Genomic DNA, 21415 nt, shown 5'->3' on the forward strand with positions numbered 1-21415 from the left:
TGCAACCCAGCCGGGCAAAGAGGATAGGGCTGTGTTTGACCCAGGAGATTTCTGTGTCTAACCAGATTAGTGAACCTACAAATGGCAGGCCCGGTTGTGGGATGCAGCTGGGGATTTCTTCCTGCCATCCCCATCCACTCTTATTGTGATCTAGCACATGTTTGTCATTGTGACTTCTGGAGATCAGACAACAGCATGCCCCATCTGCACTAGAATATGCCACAATCATCTTATGGCCATGTGAGTCCAAATGCCATACAAAAGGTGGACCATACCTGCATCACTCTCCCAGGGCAATGTCTTAGAGCTCTACAATAAAAAACAAATGTTTGCTAAGTCAGTTGTCGTTGGACTCCTGCTGGGGGTAAAATATTTGGAGCCCTAGAATGAATCAATTGATGCCTTTCTTGTCATCTTTGCTGATGATCACATGCAGGTGGCATGCCACATCTGTGACACATTCTCAGATTCTTATATCTCTGATGTAAAGGTAAAGTTCCTTATGAGTTTGAGGCAAGATAACAACTACTACTCTGTCTTTCATTTGACCCCTCTTTAACTGCCATCTGCACTACAATGAGATTGAGGATATGCGGCCCAAACAGCCCAAGCAAACCTGTCACATGTAAATCTTTGAGGGTGAGCAATCATGAATAGAACTTCAAATGGTAGATGCACTGCCAGAGAGAAGCAGTCTGATCACATGAACATCAAGAAATTGCTCCTCAGCATGCAAAGCAGCCTCATTGTAATTGAAAAGACTGATCCACTATTAAAATTTGTATACATAATTCTTGATCATTAGTTAAATAGAATACGTACACAGAGATGACCAAGAGTTGAATCGCAGATATTGAAGATGACTGTGCCAATAAAAATGAAAAATGTCTTCAAATCAAGAAATTTCAAGACTAAGGGCCAGTTTACGACGATGTGGGAGCGGGGCCACCACACAGCTGCCCTGCTCCCACACCACCAAAGCCGTGTGAGCACTGCCTGCAAGATTCTGAGTTATCTCATGTTCTTTGGGAGTCACACGGTGGTGATTTTGAAAAATGGCACCACGTTTAGAACATCAAAGGCAGTTCCTGAATGGCATGGACTCTGCAGTCAATTCAGTGTGGGAACTGGGGGCATGCACACAAGGGGGCACAACATGTCCCCCCCTGCATGCACCTCATGGCACTGAGGCAACAGGGAGCTCTGTAGCGCCCTCTTTGTTTTCTCTCTGTTGCATTTTTCATGGCAGGCTCACCTTATGAAAACCGTTGCAGAGAGGAAACTCGTGAAATGCTCGGCGGTGCCACAGCCAATCATATTGCGGCTTCAATACCACCACAACACCACCAGGAATCTCTAATTCTTGGCAGTTGCAGCAGTTCTGTGGCAGTCTGACCACTCAGCTTGTAATTGGGTGGTCAGACCGCTGGTGCGGCAGTGCCTGCACCGCCACCGTGGGTACAGCAGTCCATCAGAGCCTTAATCAAAGCCAAAAATGAGAACCTTGAAGCACACTGATAGAGGAACCAAATATGCAACTTAGGCTTTCCAGAGTCAATGACCATAGGGAAAATGGAACCCTTTGATGCTACTCTCTGAACTGTTTAATAGAGCACATCATGTTTGTGGTAGATTGGGCCCTCAGATTGCTGATGTCTAGGTCACCGCCGTTAACTCCAGCAAGACTTCTAATTTCATGCCTTCTCAAATGGCGGGATAGACACTCCACCCTACACCGGGCACACGAATAGCTTGACCTCTCATATAAGAACTTGTCCATCTAATTCATCCCGGATTTCATGATGGCAGTGCAGAAGAAACATTTTGGGCCTGATCATAATGTTGGGCAGTCTGCCACTGACAGGCCATCGGTGGCGGTCCACCCAACATCTAGGGCAGCAGTCCGGCAGCTGGATTATGATGCCGGTGGTTGGAGCGCAACTGCCGGGGGAAAGACCGCCGCCTCCGACAGGCTCAAGGAGCCCGTTGGGGCAGCAGTAGAAGCCTAATCCCTGAAATTGAGGCAGTGCCAGTGGAGGCACCGCCATAGGGATAAGGATATTAGTCTCTGACTGACTTTTTATGGTGGTCCAACCGTCATGAAAAGACTGTCAGAAAGTGACTTTGGGGGCCCCTAGCAAGGCCCCGTCCCTAGTAGGCCTCCACCATGTGGGTGGGGGGGCTCATGTGGTGCCCCCCAAACATCCATGGAGCGTGTGCCAGGCACCACATGGTGCCTGGCACACGCTGCATGGATGTTTAAAACCATTCCTTTTTCTTTTGCTGTTTGTGCTGCAGCGCTTTTCCGTGAAGAAGCACCAGCCGCAATAAAATAATGGATGTTTACAATCACCTGCATGGCGATCATATTGTAATTGGGCTGTTGGGACTGCCGACTCCTTGTCAGATGTTCTCAAGCCTGAAATGATGAACGCTCGGATCTCTTATAGATCACTTTTCAAACTGAATTATGGGATCCAGAAATAAATGCTTAATACTTTATAGTGCAAAAACAACAGTTGATGGACAGAATGCAGAACAATGTCATAAATTCACCCCAGTACAGAGATCTGGGCCTAAATCCATCGTTTTTTTGCTCGCCATGCAATTCCAGTTTGAACCCAGCCATATGCAAATCATAGGAAACAATGGAGGCAGGAACCGCAAATGGAACTCCACAGGCAATAAAATATTTTATTTTCATTTATTTATAAAAGTATACATTAATTTGTGCATTGCCTACTGGCAGTTGCCAGAAGGTAGTTATATCTAGGACCATGTTTCCATAGGAATAGCATTTTTGTGCCTATATCTTTGCTGCCGGTAGATGAATCTTCACCAAATTTTACCCAAAAATGTGATGCTCACTTCAGCTGCAGTCTTGAAAGTTTCAGGGTGATATGTCTGTAGGGGCCAGGAAAAGGGGGTCCTAACATGCATTTTCCCCATGTTAATTCCCAAAGGTATTTCGAACTCGACTACAGCTCAAAATGTTGGACGGAATTACACCAAATTTGGCAGACAGCTAGCTCTTGGTCTAGAAAGCACGCTTTTTGTGATTTGGTGTAAATTAGTTGCGTAGTTTTAGCGATAATAACCGAAAACCATATTTGTATATCTAGGGATGCAGATCCTCTGTAGAACCTCCTCTGATCCTGTGCGGATTCCTGGATCCAAGTGCCAAAAACAATGCTGTCATTGACTAGTCACAATCTGAGAGAAAAGTTCCAGCCACCATTTTGTTCATTGGGACTTGCTTCCCAGCAAGGAAATTAAAATTAAAAAGTGATAGAAGAGGTCAGGGTAGAGATAATCTGACCCCATGGGACTAATGGAGAGGTCTGTGGAGACTCCCACATGGGCAAGAAATTGTCCAAAAACCTTTTTTTCTATTCAACATGAGTATTCGCAGATCCTCCTGAATCTTCCAGGATCCTCATGGATGCAGATTGATTCAGGCTGATCCGCGGATCCAGACCCCAATTTAAAAAAAGCATACACTTGCAGACCCACACACCTACTCACACACTTTCACACACACACACACACACTTACACACCCACAACCACTCGCACACCCAAACACCCATACAGCCACTCACACACCCACTCACAGAACCTCAAAACCACTCAAACACCCACTCACAGACCAACACAGCTTTCACACACCCATTCAGACACTCACACACCCACTTAAACACGCACACAACTCAAATTCCAACTGCTGAAAATATAAACATGAAACATGAAATAAAATTTAAAAAATACCTTCATTAGTGGTGTCATCAGTGCTGTCACTGACCATATCATGAGTGATGTAGTATGTGAGGTCTTAAGCAGTGCATTGCGGGCATAAGTTATAGTTAGCTTAGGTAACCATGAGTGCTGAATTTCACTATTTTTGTACGACTGAAATCTGAGCCTAAGAATAATGTCCCTGTAACCTTTGTTTTTTTAAGTGAAAGTATATATATATATCAATGGAAAAACACAGGTAATCCTTTGTTATAGTTAGGAACATTTGAGTTATTGTTTTTGTACAAACCAAACTTAAAATACACAGACACTAGAAATTCTTCAGTTATAGTTATACATTCTGTGAGAAGTTGGCCTGATGTATGATGTCACTAGTTCTAGTGTACACCTTATATAAGTCCAAACAACCCTTATGGTGATTGGTTGTAAAGTCAACCTTATAGACCAGTGAGGTTCCGTGTGAATCGGAACGACACTTTTTGGGTATGTCTGAATATGGACGAGTCTGGTATCAGCGAACCGCAAATGACGTGTTTAGTGGGTGTACGCGTTTTCGCTACGCTACTATGTACGGTTCGTCTCATTCCTGGGTATGTCCATCTGAACCCTCGGGTTCCATCTTAGATACGGCATCCATTTTGTCTCTTGCCCTCAAGTAGCCAGCGAACGGACCTTGTCCGCTTTGTGACCCTGGGATTCCCAAGCTTTTACGGAGGACACGTGTTTCTTTGAGGGTGTCTTTTATGATGAGGGAAATGACACGACAGAGGCAGATGGCCCCGCTTAGGGCTCATCCTGCCGTACTGGTCTATTGTTTCAGCCATGCCTGCATTAGTCAAGAGGCCTTTGATTCTGCGATCTGGTTTCCGTTATTACCCTCTACACTCTTTTCTAATCTGTTGGGCATTCTTGTTCTTCCTGTGCATCTGTTTCTGTCCCTTCTTTTAATGTGTTTACAGTCAGAATGGAATATGCTTAACGTGGGGATGATCTGTTTTTACAGTTGGGAACCGGCAATATAGCTGTAATTATGTTCCGGGTTTCTGAAACATGAATGCGACCCTTTTGAAGTTTACTGTGGGAACTAAATTGCAACCTTTGTTTGCCATGTTGTTCTATGGCCAAAAACTGTATAAAAAGAGCGATCCACTTGTGCAATTTGAAGCAGTCTCCCAGAACCTACACGTTGTGTACTTCTTGTGACTTCTGTATCCCTGCAGTAAATAAATGCTGATCTTTGACGCCGCCGGAAGTGTCCCGAGTCTCTGTGTTTTGTACGCCGGAACAGGTAACCCACGAAGGTTTTAGGTGTTGTCCCCTGGCACCGCTGGGCCTTAGAATAGCCCAGTCCTTCAGTTGGCGCCCAACGTGGGGCGACATCAGCGGTACCGGTCCAAAGCCCGACGATCGTGAGGAACTTCGTGTGAAATCTCCGAGGGAAGGTGCACCCCGCTTCATCGATCCAGTTGTCGAAATAAGTGGCCCGAAGACTTTTCCCGCGAAGATTCCCGCCTCCTGACGGCTGCGACGGACGGATGCCCTGACTGTCGACCTGTTTTGGCGCCTGGCGTAGTCCTTTGTACGGCGAGACGATAGACGGGCCTTCCTGGTGACGCCATTGCTCTTTCAGTTAAGTATTTGTGGGTCGCTCCCGGATTACGTTGTTATTTGCATGGTTCCATTGCATTTGTGGTCCTTAGTTGTTGGTTCTTAGTTGTTGGGTTTTATTTGACGATTGCAATTGCCAAAAACCGAGGGTCTTGCATTTTTGCGAGGACATCGTCATTCGATAGCCCTTGAAGTTTGTAAACTCGGTTAGTGTGCATGATGCCTGGCCGTAGTACTTTGTTTGGTTTCCTTAAATGTTGCAACACGGATTCCCGACTAGAGGATTCATGCCCGATACCTCCGGTTGGAACTCCAATTTATGAGCTCTATAGTCGCCATGGCGTGGGTCCTATTGTATATAATGAATATTGGATTTGTTACACTAAAAATGATGGTGTTCTTAGTTGGCCATCGCATGGTAGTTTCGAAACTGCAATCCTCGATAATCTTGAAGCTAAATTGTTCAAAAAGAAGGCTAGGCCGCCCATGTTTGATTCCTTTCGATTATGGCGCAAAGAGGCCAAGCAGAAAGAAATCAAACAGAGTAAGAAAAATAAGAGAGAAGGTGTCATTATGGTGATGCGAAATGCAGAACAGTACCAGCGGGACAAAGATGAGAAGGAGCAGGAAGTTAGTGCTAGACTTCGTCATATGGCGGTGGATAGATGTTATCCGGCATTGCCGTCTACTTTTGATAAAACAGGAGAGGAGGTGATAGAGGATCCCCTATTATCTTATCTCTTGAAATCACCACCTCCCTATGCTCCAGATATTGTGGGTCCGGTGAGTCCTCCAGTTCCTCAACCCGTTGTTCTGGCGGCTGTTGGTCAGCCCGCCGTTCCTCCTGTTCTTCCGAATCCCCTTGTGCCACAGATTGTCCATCCTCCTTTACCGGCTCCTTTCCCTACTGCTCCTTCACCGGTACCTCACCAGCCTCTCGTTACCATTACTCCTGCTACCCCGACTACGGCTACTGTTTCTTCGCTTACTCCTACTGCTGTTGCTTCTGTACCTTCTTCTTCATCTCCTTCTGTTCGTAGTCGAATATTTAATGCTGTTGCTACTCTCTATTCTCCGTTTTTTGGACCAGTACTTGGGTCAAATCTTTCTGATGTTGCTCAGAGGCGCAGTCAAATTCCTGATGGTAGGGAACGTGAGTCGTTAGTGAAAATGGCGCGTAAATGGATTAGGCATCCTGCGAAGTATTCGTCGCGTATAGTTTTCGAGACGTTTTCCCAGTTTAATGAGCCCACACAAAGATTCGTGTATGAGGAAATGTGTAAATTCTTAAGAGAAGAGTGGGATGATGATGCGGTAGATAATGTACCGTCCGAGATCACTGAGCTTCAGAATCAATTTTCGACTGGTACGATTGTAGGTGCTAACGTGCGACATGCTCTAGAGCGTCTATTATCTTTTCGCTCTGCGGTACAACCTCGAGCATTGTTTAAGGATGAAACTGCGAAGTGGATGGCACAACCTGGTCAGTATCCTATGCGGGAAGTTCCCCCAGTGTGGATGCCAGGTAATCCTAATGCTAATCCTGTTATTCCACCTCACTTTCAGAGAGTTTGGATACACCTCCCATGGAAGCGATCGGAAGTTTTGCAGGTGAAGCAAACCTTGCCCGACCCCCGTAAAAACCCTGCAGGTTATTATAAGGAGTTGTCCCAATTAGTGGCTGCTACTGTTATGAATCTTGCAGATATTGACATGTTGTTTGGGAATGTAGTACCACAACCGATTTGGGCGAGAATCCGTCAAGAGGATCACGCAGCTGAGTTAGGCGGTGATTGGGCTGCTCTTGTGGCGGCTGACGCCCAGCAAGTTGGTGAGGCTAAACCTGAGCAGCTCATTGAAAATTTGCCTCAAAGGATAATTACACTTATGAAGACACTTATGCCAGCCATACGCGTGAATTGGGACAAATTGTCAGCGTGTAAACAAAAGAAAGATGAGAGTGTCTCCGATTTCTTTACGGGATTTGAGGAAGCATTTATTGACCATAGTGGTCAGGATATGAGCTCTGAGGGAGGTCAGCGATTGTTTGTTGATAAATTTGTATCGAATTTGTTGCCTGAACTGAGCATCAAGTTGAAGAATTCTGAAAGTTCGTGGGCCGTTTCTACAACTGCTCAGATATTAGCTACGGCCCAATACTATGAAAATAGGGAGAAGGAAGAAAGCGAACGCGCAGATAAGAAAACAAAGGATCTTAAAACTAAGGTCTTATTGCAGCAAGCGTATCCCCCGCGCTCGAATCAAAATGACTCGCAGCAGTCACATGGATCACAATCGCAGTTTTCTAGGTCACAGCCGCGTACTGACTCCTCTACACCTCGCTTTTGGTTAGGGTATAATCAATGTGCATATTGTAGGGGTGAGGGTCATTTGAAGTTTAATTGTCCGGTGCTGCGTGACCACAACAATGGTGTTTCGGCTCGAGGAGGTCGCAGTGGTCCTCAACAAGCATCGCGTGGTCGAGGTCGCGGTGTTACTCAGAATCAGAACGAGCGTCTTGTCACTTCATCTGATTCGCAAAATTGTTTTGATCGGCGCGATCCCTCATCTGGAAGATCTGCACAGTATCATGTGGACGACTATTACGTCGAGCATGATGTTGATACAGACGGTACTTACTAGGACAGCCATAGACATAGAAAGGGAGTAGTATCAGTTCCGGTTGATCAGAGAGGGCCTTATGTCGCAGTTGCCACATTGGGCGTAGTTGAGCCTTTTATGTTGTACACTGGTGCAGCGAAAAGTTCCATCATGCATTCGAAACTCCCTGGCGCACCTTTGTCTGGCTTGACGAATGTTTCCGTTGGATTCTCTGGCGCCCCGTTAGCAATCCGGTTTCTAGCCCTTTACCCCTTACGATTGGGTCTCGAGAGTTAGAAGCTCCTTTGATTTTGACTACTGGTTGTGGTGAGAATCTTTTGGGCCTGGATTTATTGAAGCGGTTATATGCGACTTTGTACTGCTCCCCTGCGGGAGTGGAGCTTACGCTAGGACGGAGAGTGATCTCTCCTGTGTATTTGTCGACTGATAAGCTCCCACCGGAATTGAGTTCTCTTCCTGATTCTTTGTGGGCGACAGGTCCCAATGACGTGGGCCTGTTGGACATACCACCTTCTGTTGTTCAATTGAAATCAAACATGCGATTGCCACGCATTCCCCAGTATCGTATCTCTCTTGATGGTGAACGAGCACTTTTAGCGATCATTTATGATTTGATCGATAAAGATGTTATCGAGGAAACACGGGGCAACGTGTGCAATAGTCCTGTGTTGCCTATTTTGAAACGGACTGATCCCTCTCAGCCTCCTGTGTATCGTTTTGTTATTGACTTGTGGGAGGTCAATAAAATTGTTGTTCCACAGTTTCCCGTGGTGCCTGACATTACAGCTTTGCTGACTCTGATTCCAGCTTCTGCATCATGGTTCTCGGTAATCGATCTTAAGAATGCGTTCTTTAGCATTCCGATTGCTGAGGAAAGCAGAGGTCTATTCGGTTTCTCATTAGGTGGTCGCAGCTTCAGGTTCAAACGCGCACCTCAGGGCTACTGTGAGAGTCCATCGATCTACAGCCAAGCTCTTAAGGGCCAGCTTGATGCGTTTGTGTTGCCGGCTGGTGCGGCTTTGATTCAGTACGTCGATGATCTGTTGGTAGCTGCCGACACTGAACAGATTTGTAAAACTGCTACAGTGTCACTGTTACAGCATCTAAGTGACTTACACCATAAAGTTTCACCTTCTAAGCTACAATATTGTTGTCAAGATGTAACCTATCTAGGTCACTTATTGTCAAAGGCGGGTAGAAGGTTGACCCCTGAAAGAATTGCAGCAATTGCTCGAATGACTGTGCCAACAACTCAGAGAGATGTGCGTGCCTTTCTAGGTATCACGTCATACTGCAGACAGTGGATTCCAAATTTTTCACTGTTAGCGAAGCCATTGATAGCTCTCACGTGCAAGGATGTTTCGACTCCTTTGCCATGGACGGAAGAATGTCAGAAACGTTTTTCTGAACTGCGTGATGCGTTGTGTTCGGCCCCTGTGTTAGGTACTCCTGACTACAGTAAGCCGTTTACACTATACGTTCACGAGAGAGAGGGTTGTGCGTTGAGCGTTCTGACGCAACAATTCGGTGGTAAGCAGCGTCCATGTGCGTATTTTTCCTCGACTTTAGACCCGGTAGCTAGAGCACTGCCCAGTTGCTTGAGGGCGACAGCGGCAGCTGCAGCGTCTATTCGACAATCTGCAGGTCTGGTCATGGATAATATGCTCATAGTGATGGTTCCGCATGCAGTTGACACTCTCCTGAATCGGACAAAAACTCAACATCTGACAAGTGCAAGGTTGTCAGGGTACGAGTTGACCCTTTTGGCAAGTCATATACAGATCAAGCGTTGTAATGTGCTGAATCCGGCGACATTGTTGCCGATTAATATGGAACTAGATGATGTACCACCACATGATTGTTATTTACGAACTGAGGAGGAAACGAAGGGTCGTGTAGACCTGAAAAACACTCCGTTGACAGATCCTGATGGCACTTTGTATGTTGATGGTTCGTGTTTTAAGTTGCCGAATGGTGATGTGACAACTGTGTATGCTGTAGTGACATTGAGCACGGTTGTGGAAACCGCGAGATTGAGTCAGAATTCAGCGCAAGCAGCAGAATTGGTTGCGCTAACAAGGGCGTGTGTTTTGTCTAAAGGAAAACGAGTGAATGTGTTCACCGACAGTCAGTATGCATTTGGTGTTGCACATAGTTTTGGGCGATTGTGGAGAGAAAGAGGATTTATGACGTCGCATGGTACGAAGATCCAACACGGACAGCTCGTGAATGATCTTTTGGATGCACTTACATTGCCTAAACAGGTAGCGATTGTTAAATGTAGTGCGCATCGAAAGGTTACGGATGATGTTGGTCGTGGTAATGCATTTGCAGACGAGATTGCTAAGGAAAAGGCTAAGAATCTTGCAACCCGAATGTATGTTACGGGTTCAGTGAGATGGCCGACGGAGACTGGTATGTGTGAAGACACTGTTGAAAGTGTGAAATCAATTCAGAATGAGGCCACTGAAACTGAAAGAACCAAGTGGAAAGAAAGTACGGGAAAGTTGGACGTGCATGGATGTTGGGTTGATTTGTCGGAACGCCAGAGGTGGATGTTACCGGATGCGTATGTATTAGCTGTCGTAACTATGGCTCATGGGTTGTCCCACATTAGTGCGAAAGGTATATGTAAGTTATTGTCCCCTGTATGGAAGAATGATGGTATTGCTAAGTGTGCTGAAAGGGTGGTTAGAAATTGTATGGTGTGTTTGATGCATAATCCTGGCAAGGGCACCCCCACTCCACCTGGTCATTTTGCTACTCCTGCCTGTCCCTTTGAGGTTATCCAGCTGGACTTCATCCATATGGAGAGATGCAATAATCTGAAGTATGTTTTAGTCGTGGTTTGTGCGTTCTCCAGATGGATTGAGGCCAATCCTCTTAAGGATAATACTGCTCTGTCCACAGCGAAAGTCCTACTGAAGGAATACTTTCCGCGGTATGGAATGCCAAGGATTGTGTGGTCAGATAATGGAAGCGAGTTTGTGGGAAGTGTGATGCAGAGTGTGTGTAAGGGCCTTGGAATTCGACAGAAATTCAGCGGGTTTGGTTGAAGGGTACAATGGTACCCTGAAGCTGAAACTTGCAAAGATACAGGCTACGACTGGGTTATCATGGCCTGATGCCTTGCCTTTGGCTCTCCTATCCACCAGAGCGACTGTACACTCTTGAGTAGGGCTCAGCCCATATGAGATTGTGTTCGGCCGCCCTGCGAATATTTGGGGAGTTCCGAGACCTAAGGCTTTTGCCAGTATTGAGTATCCAATGCTAATTGATTACCTTCATGATCTGACCACTAAACTCAGGTTAATTCATCAACAGGTCTTTGAAGCATTGCCAGCACAGACAGAGGGTCCTGGACATCGGCTCCAACCGGGCGACTGGGTCTTTACCCGAAATTTTGGCCGGAAACGTAACCTGGAGCCGAGATTCGTGGGACCCTATCAAGTGCTGTTGGCCACAAGGACTGCAGTTCGGTTGGAAGGCAGAAAGAATTGGGTGGACGCCGGCCACACTAAGAAGGTGCCGATCCCTTCCCCGACAGATAGTTGGGTGAGAACTGGAATAGCGGCAACGGAAACTGAGACCCCTTTATGTTTTGTGCCGTTTAGCGACGCTCAGCCTGTAAGGGAAAATTCATTGCCATTGCAGTCAAACACATCTGTTGAGTCGTCAGTTGAAGAGAATTCGAGGTCTGAATCATCATCCAATCGACTGAACACTGTTTCACCAGCTGAACAATTGTTTGACGAGCAGACTCGACCTGGAAGAGATCGATATTTTCTTCGTCCACGTAACAGAGACTAATAAAATTTTCCTTATATTTTTTCCTTTCCCGTTGCCAAGAACATTACGAACAATTACATCCCTTTCTGAATTTTTGAGTTTTTATGTATGCTTTTCACAGCTGAAGAGATTTGTATTAAGCTGCGTGTTTAGGAAAACCTATCATCCGGGTTAACCGTAGGGCCGTGCGGGTACTCCTTTCTGTTTAGCAGGTTTCTGACACTAGGTCGGTTACTTTTTGTCGACTCCTGGGAACTCCTGGGAATTGATAATCGCTACTCAGAACGAAGTGCATCAAGTACGTCACGGACGGTTTTTAGAGGATGACATTCTCTAAGCTGTTGGAAGTAGAAAGGATGTCGGCGCAAAGATCAAGATTGCATAAAATTGTACGAACAAAGTGTTTTTTGTTCCAGGTATTTCTGTTGTTTCTGACTGTGTCTCTGCTATTGGTGGGTGGAGTGTATTTCGGAATACAGTTGTTGTTGCCTTCTATTTCACCTACTCTTTCTCCTAAACCAAGTTCTATCACCACTGTTTCTCCACATTCCTTTCATCCTCTGCCCCAACATGAACAGGTTAGACGTGCGGAATTCATGAATAACTCCTTTGTTCAGCTCCTACATCAGCATCAGTTGGTAATGAACACTACCAACTGTTGGGTGTGTGGGTTAATGCCACATACCATGGATAGGGGTATTCCGTATCTGGTTCTTCCTTATAGCTCCCAAGGGTCAGCTCGAGCATTCCAAACTATGTTCCGTAGTGCACTAGATTCCTACCCCAGTCGAGAGCCACGCTCTGCAAACTTTGGTCCTGGTCCGTACCACAAGCCTTTGGTGATAGCGATTGCGGATTTAGATAGAGATGTTTTTGACGCATCGCTTATTCCAGATGAAGAGGTGCAAGCCTATAAGGACCTGAGTGAAGCCGAGTATAGTACGTCAGTGGGTGATAGACAGCTCAAGAGCTCGTCTCCAATATGGATCGTACCCCACCTCGGTAATTTCTGCTTGAAGGGTCTTGGTCGAAATCCGAGAGCGCAACTCTGGAACAGTGCTTGCACTGATACGTATGTTCTACCGATGCTCTCTTCCCCTGTTTTTCTGACTGCCAAGGGTACCTATTTCGTATGTTATGAACGAGCATATACATGGTTGCCCCGTGACTTCTCGGGTACCTGTTATATCGCGAATCTTTTGCCACCGACCTTTTCAGTTGCCTTGGACTATCACAAGACTAGAATTGTGAGAGGCGTTATTAGTGAAGAGGATACTGCTGGTCAAGAAGCAGGAGACTTCTTTAAGGGTTTCCTGCCGTTTTGGGGGCCCATGGTTAATAGTAGAAACCTGAGACAGTTGACCCGTGTGGTAGAGATGACTGCTAACATAACTGCGAGCGCTCTTGGTAATTTAACAGCAGAACTTCAGGCGGATAGACTTATGACGTTGCAGAACCGTATGGTTCTCGACGTTGTTCTTGCAGATAGAGGTGGTGTGTGCAAAGTTATCCATTCGAGCTGTTGCATTTTCATTCCTGACAACGCTCCAACTGTTTACCAAGCCATCTCGAAGTTGCATAAGATTTCCGAGTCCATACACGTGGACGAGGGTAATTGGACACTTCTAGGATGGTTTTGGGGCCTGATATCCACTTGGGGTTGGAAGATTCTGATGATCGTAGGGGTTGTTGTAGCGTTTCTATTCACGTGTTGTCTTTGTGTGCAGTGTGGTCCTGCCTTATGTAGTCTTTGTGCTACAGCGTGTATAAGACGGCCATCTGTTACCAAGGAGACATTGATGGATAGAATGATGTTCCAGCAACAGCTGAACAATCTGATGAATATCGAAATCGACTCCGATCTCGATTAGTGCTTGCCTACATGAGGGCAAAAGGAGCGTCTGAGGTTCCGTGTGAATCGAAACGACACTTTTTGGGTATGTCTGAATATGGACGAGTCTGGTATCAGCGAACCGCAAATGACGAGTTTAGTGGGTGTACGCGTTTTCGCTACGCTACTATGTACGGTTCGTCTCATTCCTGGGTATGTCCATCTGAACCCTCGGGTTCCATCTTAGATACGGCATCCATTTTGTCTCTTGCCCTCAAGTAGCCAGCGAACGGACCTTGTCCGCTTTGTGACCCTGGGATTCCCAAGCTTTTACGGAGGACACGTGTTTCTTTGAGGGTGTCTTTTATGATGAGGGAAATGACACGACAGAGGCAGATGGCCCCGCTTAGGGCTCATCCTGCCGTACTGGTCTATTGTTTCAGCCATGCCTGCATTAGTCACGAGGCCTTTGATTCTGCGATCTGGTTTCCGTTATTACCCTCTACACTCTTTTCTAATCTGTTGGGCATTCTTGTTCTTCCTGTGCATCTGTTTCTGTCCCTTCTTTTAATGTGTTTACAGTCAGAATGGAATGTGCTTAACGTGGGGATGATCTGTTTTTACAGTTGGGAACCGGCAATATAGCTGTAATTTCTGAAACATGAATGCGACCCTTTTGAAGTTTACTGTGGGAACTAAATTGCAACCTTTGTTTGCCATGTTGTTCTATGGCCAAAAACTGTATAAAAAGAGCGATCCACTTGTGCAATTTGAAGCAGTCTCCCAGAACCTACACGTTGTGTACTTCTTGTGACTTCTGTATCCCTGCAGTAAATAAATGCTGGCCTTAGAATAGCCCAGTCCTTCACCAGCTATCCTAGTGGTAGCATGGACAAGAGCAGTCTTAGGCTAAACTCTGAATGGCATGTGAAGCCAGATGTATTACCATATATAATCCCTTGAATACCAAATGAAAGGACACCACAACAGATATATATATAAAATAAAGTGTATTTATTCTAGTCAAACCCTCAGCACTCTTTATGAGATTCGAGGTAAGTACAACACAGTCTTATTCAAGCATACATTAAGTCACACAGGTAAGTAATACAGTTAGGCCCTAGGGGCCACGCAAACCATATACTAAAGAAGTGGTATAAGGACCACTGTCACGGAAATAGAATAGGCCTAGGCCTAGGGAATCGCTGGGGCTACACTACACTACCAACAGTTAGGAGGTGGGAGGCCCACGGGATTCAGGTGCAGAGTGGAAACACTCACGCCTAATGCGTATAGTCGATAGAAATAGTACAGTTCTGAAATAAGCAGTTTTAGGACACTTCTGGAGCAACTAGAAAGTCGAGACTCGGAAACTATACCCTAGGATAGTCACTACCCTTGTGAGCACCGAAGTACCCAAGTTACCTAGCCCACGGGCTGCGGGTGCATAGGTGTGAACTTGCGTCGGGTTTCGTCGTGGACTTCTATGGATGCCTGAAGGAAAGTTGCTGACAGGCAGTCAGTGCAGAGTGTCCGGTGGATCCCAAGGCCGGGATCCAGAAGGAAGGGTACCTGCAAGCAGAAGGGACAGAGTCAAGGTCACTAGCCAGTGACCACGTGGAACCAGGAAGGAACCAGGCGATGTCGTGAAGATTGCAGGTGAAGGGTGAAGCTTGTTGCTGCAGCCATGGGTACCAGGAGACGTCGAGGATGACCAGGACCAGGAGGCGAGGTGTCCCACGAAGGCTCTTGCTGTCAGCGGCGTCGAAGTCGAACTAGGACTCACCAAGCCTTGGCAAGCGGAACCCACGAAGAACAGAGGACTTGCTTCTGGTGCAGACCAGGAAGGTCTGGGGTTCTTCTCTTTTGCAAAGAAGCGGGAGCCAGTCTGGAGGAGCCAAACCAGCAGTGAAGATTTCAAGGTGTGTCGTCACAAAGGCCGCTAGCCAACGGGCAAGCAACCGGACAGACGCGGCAAGCAGGAAAATGCAGAAGGGCCCCACGCAGGACTCGTGGAGTGTGGGGGGCTGATCTTCGGTGCAGATGGTGCTTGTGGTTGGGGCTTCTCAATCCCCGGTGCACAACTTCAAGGGTGCCTCAGAAGCTGCGCTGGAAGATACTCGCCACTTTTCCCAGGTAGCCGGTCCCACGTCTCTCGTCGCCTCCACGGATCTCAGCTCGGCTGTGGATGTGGATCAGGGTCGGAGAAGTCTGGAAGTCAAGGCTCTGGTCGGGCTCTGCAGTCGGTCCCTCGTAGAACTTTAGCAAAGCAAAGGGTAGTCTCTTGATGGTGCCTGTTTGCACAGGGTAGCCACTCCTTGGCCACAAGTGAGATTCTTCAGTCTTCTTCTTTCGCCGAATGTCGAAGGTCCAGAGATTCGGTTCAAGTTGCAGGTTCAGGATAATCTAATCTCCTGGGGCCCAGCTACCACTCTTATACTAATCTGGGGGGCTGGGTTGCCTGCTAGGTCACGCCTTATGGGTGGGACCTGGGAGGGGGGTGGTTATACCCCCTTCCCTTTGTCCAGTTTCGCGCCAGGACTGGGGCTGGTGTGCCCCAGCACTGATTTGAATTAGACTATGCATGGGACACCTTGTGTGCCCCAGGCAGTGTCTCGTTTCATTAATCCCTCCCTGCCCCAATACACTAAGGCCTGTCTGGGGTGGTGCTCGCACCTCCCAAGGCAGGAAACCTATTGTCCAAGCCTCCCTTGCCGGGATCACTCCCAGCAGCAGGAGGTCAGACTTGTGTTGTGGCAGCAGCATCCATTTTGTGATGCTGGGGCTCTGGTTAACTTTAACCGGGTAAGTAGGTTTCAACATGTCTTCTCCCTCTAGAAGGGAGGGATAATATCCTCATCCCCAGAAATGGGATGGGGGTATTATTCCAAAGTGTTAGACACCTTACACGACATGTTTTGATACAGCCAAACCATAGTTACCATAACCGTTTAAGATTATAAGGCACTTTAAGAGTATATGGTAGGCTATATCATAGAACAGCTATAAGGACATGGTTCCGAAAGCTGCAGACAGGCTCAGCTCATGCTAGAGCACCATCTCACATGTTACCAAGCACTCTGCCTCCAGGATTGTTAAGGCCTGCCATAGGAGTGGCTGATAGGTACACATGTGTCTATATCTAAGATAGGTATAGGAATACTACACCTAAGCAAGGGGTGATTACACGACCTTGCACCAGATGAGTGATCAGGCAGTTGTGTCATAATGGAAGGCCAGGCCAGGGGTGGCATAATACATGCTGCAGCCCCTGGTAGGCCTAGGATACACCTATGCCCTGGGTACCTAAGGTACACTGTACAGGGGCCAATAAGGTGACCCTATCCAAATGGGTTTTGCACCTAAAGTACATAGTATCAATTTAGAGAGAGAACAGCAGGGCTGTGGGTCTGATTAGCAGGCCCACAGCCACATCTAAGTCGAAAACCAGTAAAGCAAAAGCAAAAAGTGGGGGTGAACATAAAAAGCAGACCCTACTCTCCTACACCCCCCCCCCCAAACTTAGGGACATTAAACTAACCTTGACCAGTTGAGTCTTCATGTTCTAAGTGGAAATATCTGGAGAGTCCATCTGCATTGGCATGGTCAGTCCCAGGTCTATGTTCCACTGTGAAGTCCATCCCCTGTAGGGAAATGGACCACCTAAGAAGTTTGGGATTTTCACCCTTCATCTGATTTAGCCACAAGAGGGGCTTATGGTCTGTCTGAATCTTGAAGTGAGTGCCAAACAAGTATGGCCTCTGCTTCTTCGGGGCCCAAACCACAGCAAAGGCCTCCCTCTCAATAGCTGACCAACGTTTCTCTCTAGGGGTCAGCCTTCTACTTATAAAAGCAATGGGCTGGGCTTGACCATCTATATTAAGTTGTGAAAGAACAGCTCCCACACCCAACTCAGAAGCATCTGTCTGGACAATGAACTCTTTGGAGTAGTCTGGACTTTTCAGAATAGGTGCACTGCACATGGCCTGCTTCAGGTCATCAAATGCTTTTTGACAGCTTACTGTCCACTGAACTTTCTTTGGCATTTTCTTGGAGGTCAAGTCATTAAGTGGTGTCACAATGGACCCATAGTTCTTAACAAACTTTCTGTAGTACCCAGTCAGGCCCAAGAAAGCTCTGACCTGAGTCTGGGTAGTTGGAGGAGTCCAGTCCTTTATGGTCTGGATCTTGCTCTCCAGTGGTTGAACCTGACCCCCACCAACTAGGTGGCCCAGGTATACAACCTTGCTCTGCCCTATCTGGCACTTAGTGGCCTTGATAGTGAGGCCTGCCTTTTGCAGGGCCTCTAAAACATTCCTCAGGTGGACCAGGTGATCCTCCCAGGTGGAGCTAAAGACAGCAATATCATCAAGATAAGCTGCACAGTAATCATCCAACCCAGTAAGGACTTGATTCACCAACCTTTGGAAAGTGGCAGGTGCATTCTTCAAACCTAAGGGCATTACCACAAATTGATAATGTCCTCCTGGGGCCGAGAGAGCAGTTTTGGCTTCTGCATTCTCAACTAGTCTGATTTGCCAGTAGCCTGCTGTCAGGTCAAATGTGCTCAAAAACTTAGCAGCTGCCAGTCTGTCAATGAGCTCATCTGCCCTAGGTATTGGGTGGGCATCTGTCCCAGTGACAGCATTGAGACCTCTGTAATCCAAAACCTCATCTCTCTCTTACCATCTTGGGTGTGAGGTTTTGGCACCAGAACTACAGGACTAGCCCAAGGGCTCTCTGAAGGTTCAATGACTCCCAGCTCCAACATCTTTTGTACCTCAACTTTTATGCAGTCCCTGACATGATCAGGTTGCCTGTAAATTTTACTCTTCACAGGCAGACTGTCACCAGTGTCCACCTCATGGGTGCACCAGTTTGTCTGACTTGGGGTCAGAGAGAACATATGTCTGTAGGATTGCAGAACTTGTCTGCAGTCCTGTTGCTGATGGACAGTGAGGCTGTCAGAAAAGACCACACCATCAACTGAGCCATCATCAGGGTTCTGAGTCAACAAGTCTGGGAGAGGGTCAGTCTCTTCCTCCTGCCCCTCATCTGTAGCCATGAGTAAGCCCATGTCTGCCCTGTCAACATATGCCTTCAATCTGTTGACATGAAGCACCCTGTGGGGGCTTCTGGGAGTCCCAAGGTCCACCAAGTAGTTGACTTCTCCCTTTTTCTCAACAATAGTGTGGGGTCCAGACCATTTGTCTTGGAGTGCTGCTGGGGCCACTGGCTCCAACACCCACACTTTTTGCCCTGGCTGGTAAACAGTCAGCACAGCCTTTTGGTCATGCCAAGCTTTTTGGAGTTCTTGGCTTGCCTCAAGGTTTTTAGAAGCCTTCTTCATATACTCTGCCATCCTGGAGCGGAGACCAAGTACATAATCCACTATATCAAGTTTGGGTTCTCTGAGAGGTCTCTCCCATCCTTCCCTTACTAAACATAGGGGTCCTCTTCCAGGATGCCCAAACAAAAGCTCAAAAGGGCTGTAGCCAACCCCCTTTTGTGGGACCTCTCTGTAAGCAAACAGAAGGCAGGGTAAAAGGATGTCCCATCTTCGCCTAAGCTTGTCTGGTAAACCTTTTATCATTCCCTTTAGGGTCTTGTTGAATCTCTCAACAAGCCCATTGCACTGTGGGTGATAGGGTGTGGTGAACTTGTAATTCACACCACACTCCTTCCACATTGCAGTCAAATATCCTGACATGAAGTTGGCACCTCTGTCAGAAATGACCTCCTTTGGAAAGCCCATTCTGGCGAATACTCCAAGCAGGGCCCTTGCCACTACAGGAGCTTTTGTGGTCCTCAGGGGAATAGCTTCTGGATACCTGGTGGCATGGTCCACTATCACCAGTATAAATCTGTGCCCAGATGCTGTTAGTGGGTCCATTGGTCCTACAATATCTATGCCCACTCTTTCAAAGGGAACCCCCACCACAGGTAGTGGTATGAGGGGGGCCTTTGTGGTGCCACCTGATTTGCCACTGGCTTGGCAGGTGACACAGGAGCGACAAAACTCCTTGGTATCTTCTGACATATGGGGCCAGTGAAAGTGAGGGACAAGCCTGTCCCAAGTCTTGTTCTGGCCTAAGTGTCCTGCAAGGGGAATATCATGGGCCAAGGTAAGAAGGAAGCCTCTGAACTTCAGTGGTATGACCAACCTCCTGGATGCACCAGGCTTGGGGTCTCTAGCCTCTGAATACAGTAGCCCTTCATCCCAATACACTCTATGGGTACCTTGAGCATTCCCTGCAGCCTCAGCAGCAGCCTGCTGTCTGAGGGGTTCAAGAGAGGGGCAGTGTAATTGAGCCTGCCTCAGATCTGCCCTTGAAGGTCCCCCTGTCCCAAGAAACTCAACCTGATCAGATTCAAGTTCTTCTAGGACAGTTCCTTCAGGGCTCTCAGAATCATCCTCCTGTGAGGGCTGATACAGTGCCTGAGGCAGGGGGGAAGGCACAGCCTTTACCCTACTGCTCTTTCTCTTGGTTTGTGACTGGTCCATAGTTCCAGGATCCAGCACGTGTTCAGTGGTGCACTCCCGATTATTATTATTATTATAATTAGGAGATTTATAATGCGCATAGCTGCCACAGCAACGAGGCGTCCCAGCGCAGCAGCAAGAACCAGAGGCGAGAGCTAGAACGAGACACAGTAGTTAAATGGTTGGAAGGGGGAAAAGCCAAGTCTTCAAAGCCTTACGGAAAGCCAGATGGTTAGGAATGATTCCAATGGAAATCGGAAGTGAATTCCACAGTTTGGCTGCCAGGAGGCGGAAAGAACGCCCCCCAGCCCTGGCCCTCTGCACTCGCGGAGTGCTGACCAAAGATTGTTCAGCAGAGCGCAGTGAGCGCTCCGGTACATAAGCCTCCAACAAATGTGAAAGGCCCGTCGGAGCCGTCTTTGCTAAAATCTTGTGAGATATACATACTGCTTTAAACTGTATCCGCTTACAGACCGGCAGCCAATGAAGTTTAAGAAGCACCTGGGCGACTGAGCAAAGCTTAGGTAATGAAACCAAAATTCGTGCTGCTGCGTTCTGGACCCTCTGGAGCCGGTTTACGCTAGCCCTAGTAGCACCCAAATAGAGGCAGTTTCCATAGTCTAATCGAGAGAGAACAGACGCTTGGACAATAGTCTGCCGCACGGGGGGAGGAAAGAACCCGAGCAGTGGCTTAAGACCTCGCAGGAGGCCAAAACAGACCCCAGCGACGGCCTTAGTTTGTTTCTCTAAAGTCATTCCTCGGTCAAACCATATCCCAAGGTTTTTTACCGTGTCCCTAGGGACTGGGGCGGGTTTTAGGCGGTCCGGCCAGTGGAGATCAGTCCATAGCTTCCTATCCTTCCCGAATAGCAGGATTTCGGATTTCCCGGAATTCTGCTGAAGGCAGTTTACTGCCATCCAGTCAGAAATAGCCAACCAATCTTCCCTAAAGTTATTTAAATTGGTGGTACATTTCTTAGAGAAGGCTATCATCAATTGAGTATCATCAGCATATGATACCAATGACAGTCCCCTTCCCTTAGCCAGCTCCGCCAAAGGGCTGACGTAAAGATTGAATAGTAGTGGGCTTAATAGAGCCCTGTGGTACCCCCTGATGTAGCGCACAATTTTGTGAGGCAAAAGGAGGTGCCGAAACCTGAAAAGATCTGTCTGATAAAAAAGACTCAATCCAGGCCAAGGCCAGGTCCCTGACCCCAATATCCTGCAGGCGTTTCAAGAGTATTTTATGAGATACCGTGTCAAATGCGGCACTTAAGTCCAAAAGGACCAGAGCCGCCGAGTCGCCTACATCCAAATGGCTTTTAA

The 21415-nt window shown here is 47.3% G+C and overlaps 1 protein-coding gene across 1 annotated transcript; it reads left to right on the forward strand.

Moving 5' to 3' along the window:
- Positions 1–12097: 12097 nt before the first annotated feature.
- LOC146857872 (endogenous retrovirus group PABLB member 1 Env polyprotein-like) lies at positions 12098–13645 on the forward strand. Its single transcript, XM_085646852.1, has one exon. The coding sequence runs from the start codon at positions 12098–12100 to the stop codon at positions 13643–13645; it is 1548 nt and encodes a 515-aa protein (XP_085502978.1).
- The last annotated feature ends 7770 nt before the right edge of the window (positions 13646–21415 follow it).

The sequence above is a fragment of the Triturus cristatus genome, chromosome 3_2, assembly GCF_964204655.1.
Source record: "Triturus cristatus chromosome 3_2, aTriCri1.1, whole genome shotgun sequence".
In the NCBI taxonomy this organism is placed as follows: Eukaryota; Metazoa; Chordata; class Amphibia; order Caudata; family Salamandridae; genus Triturus; species Triturus cristatus.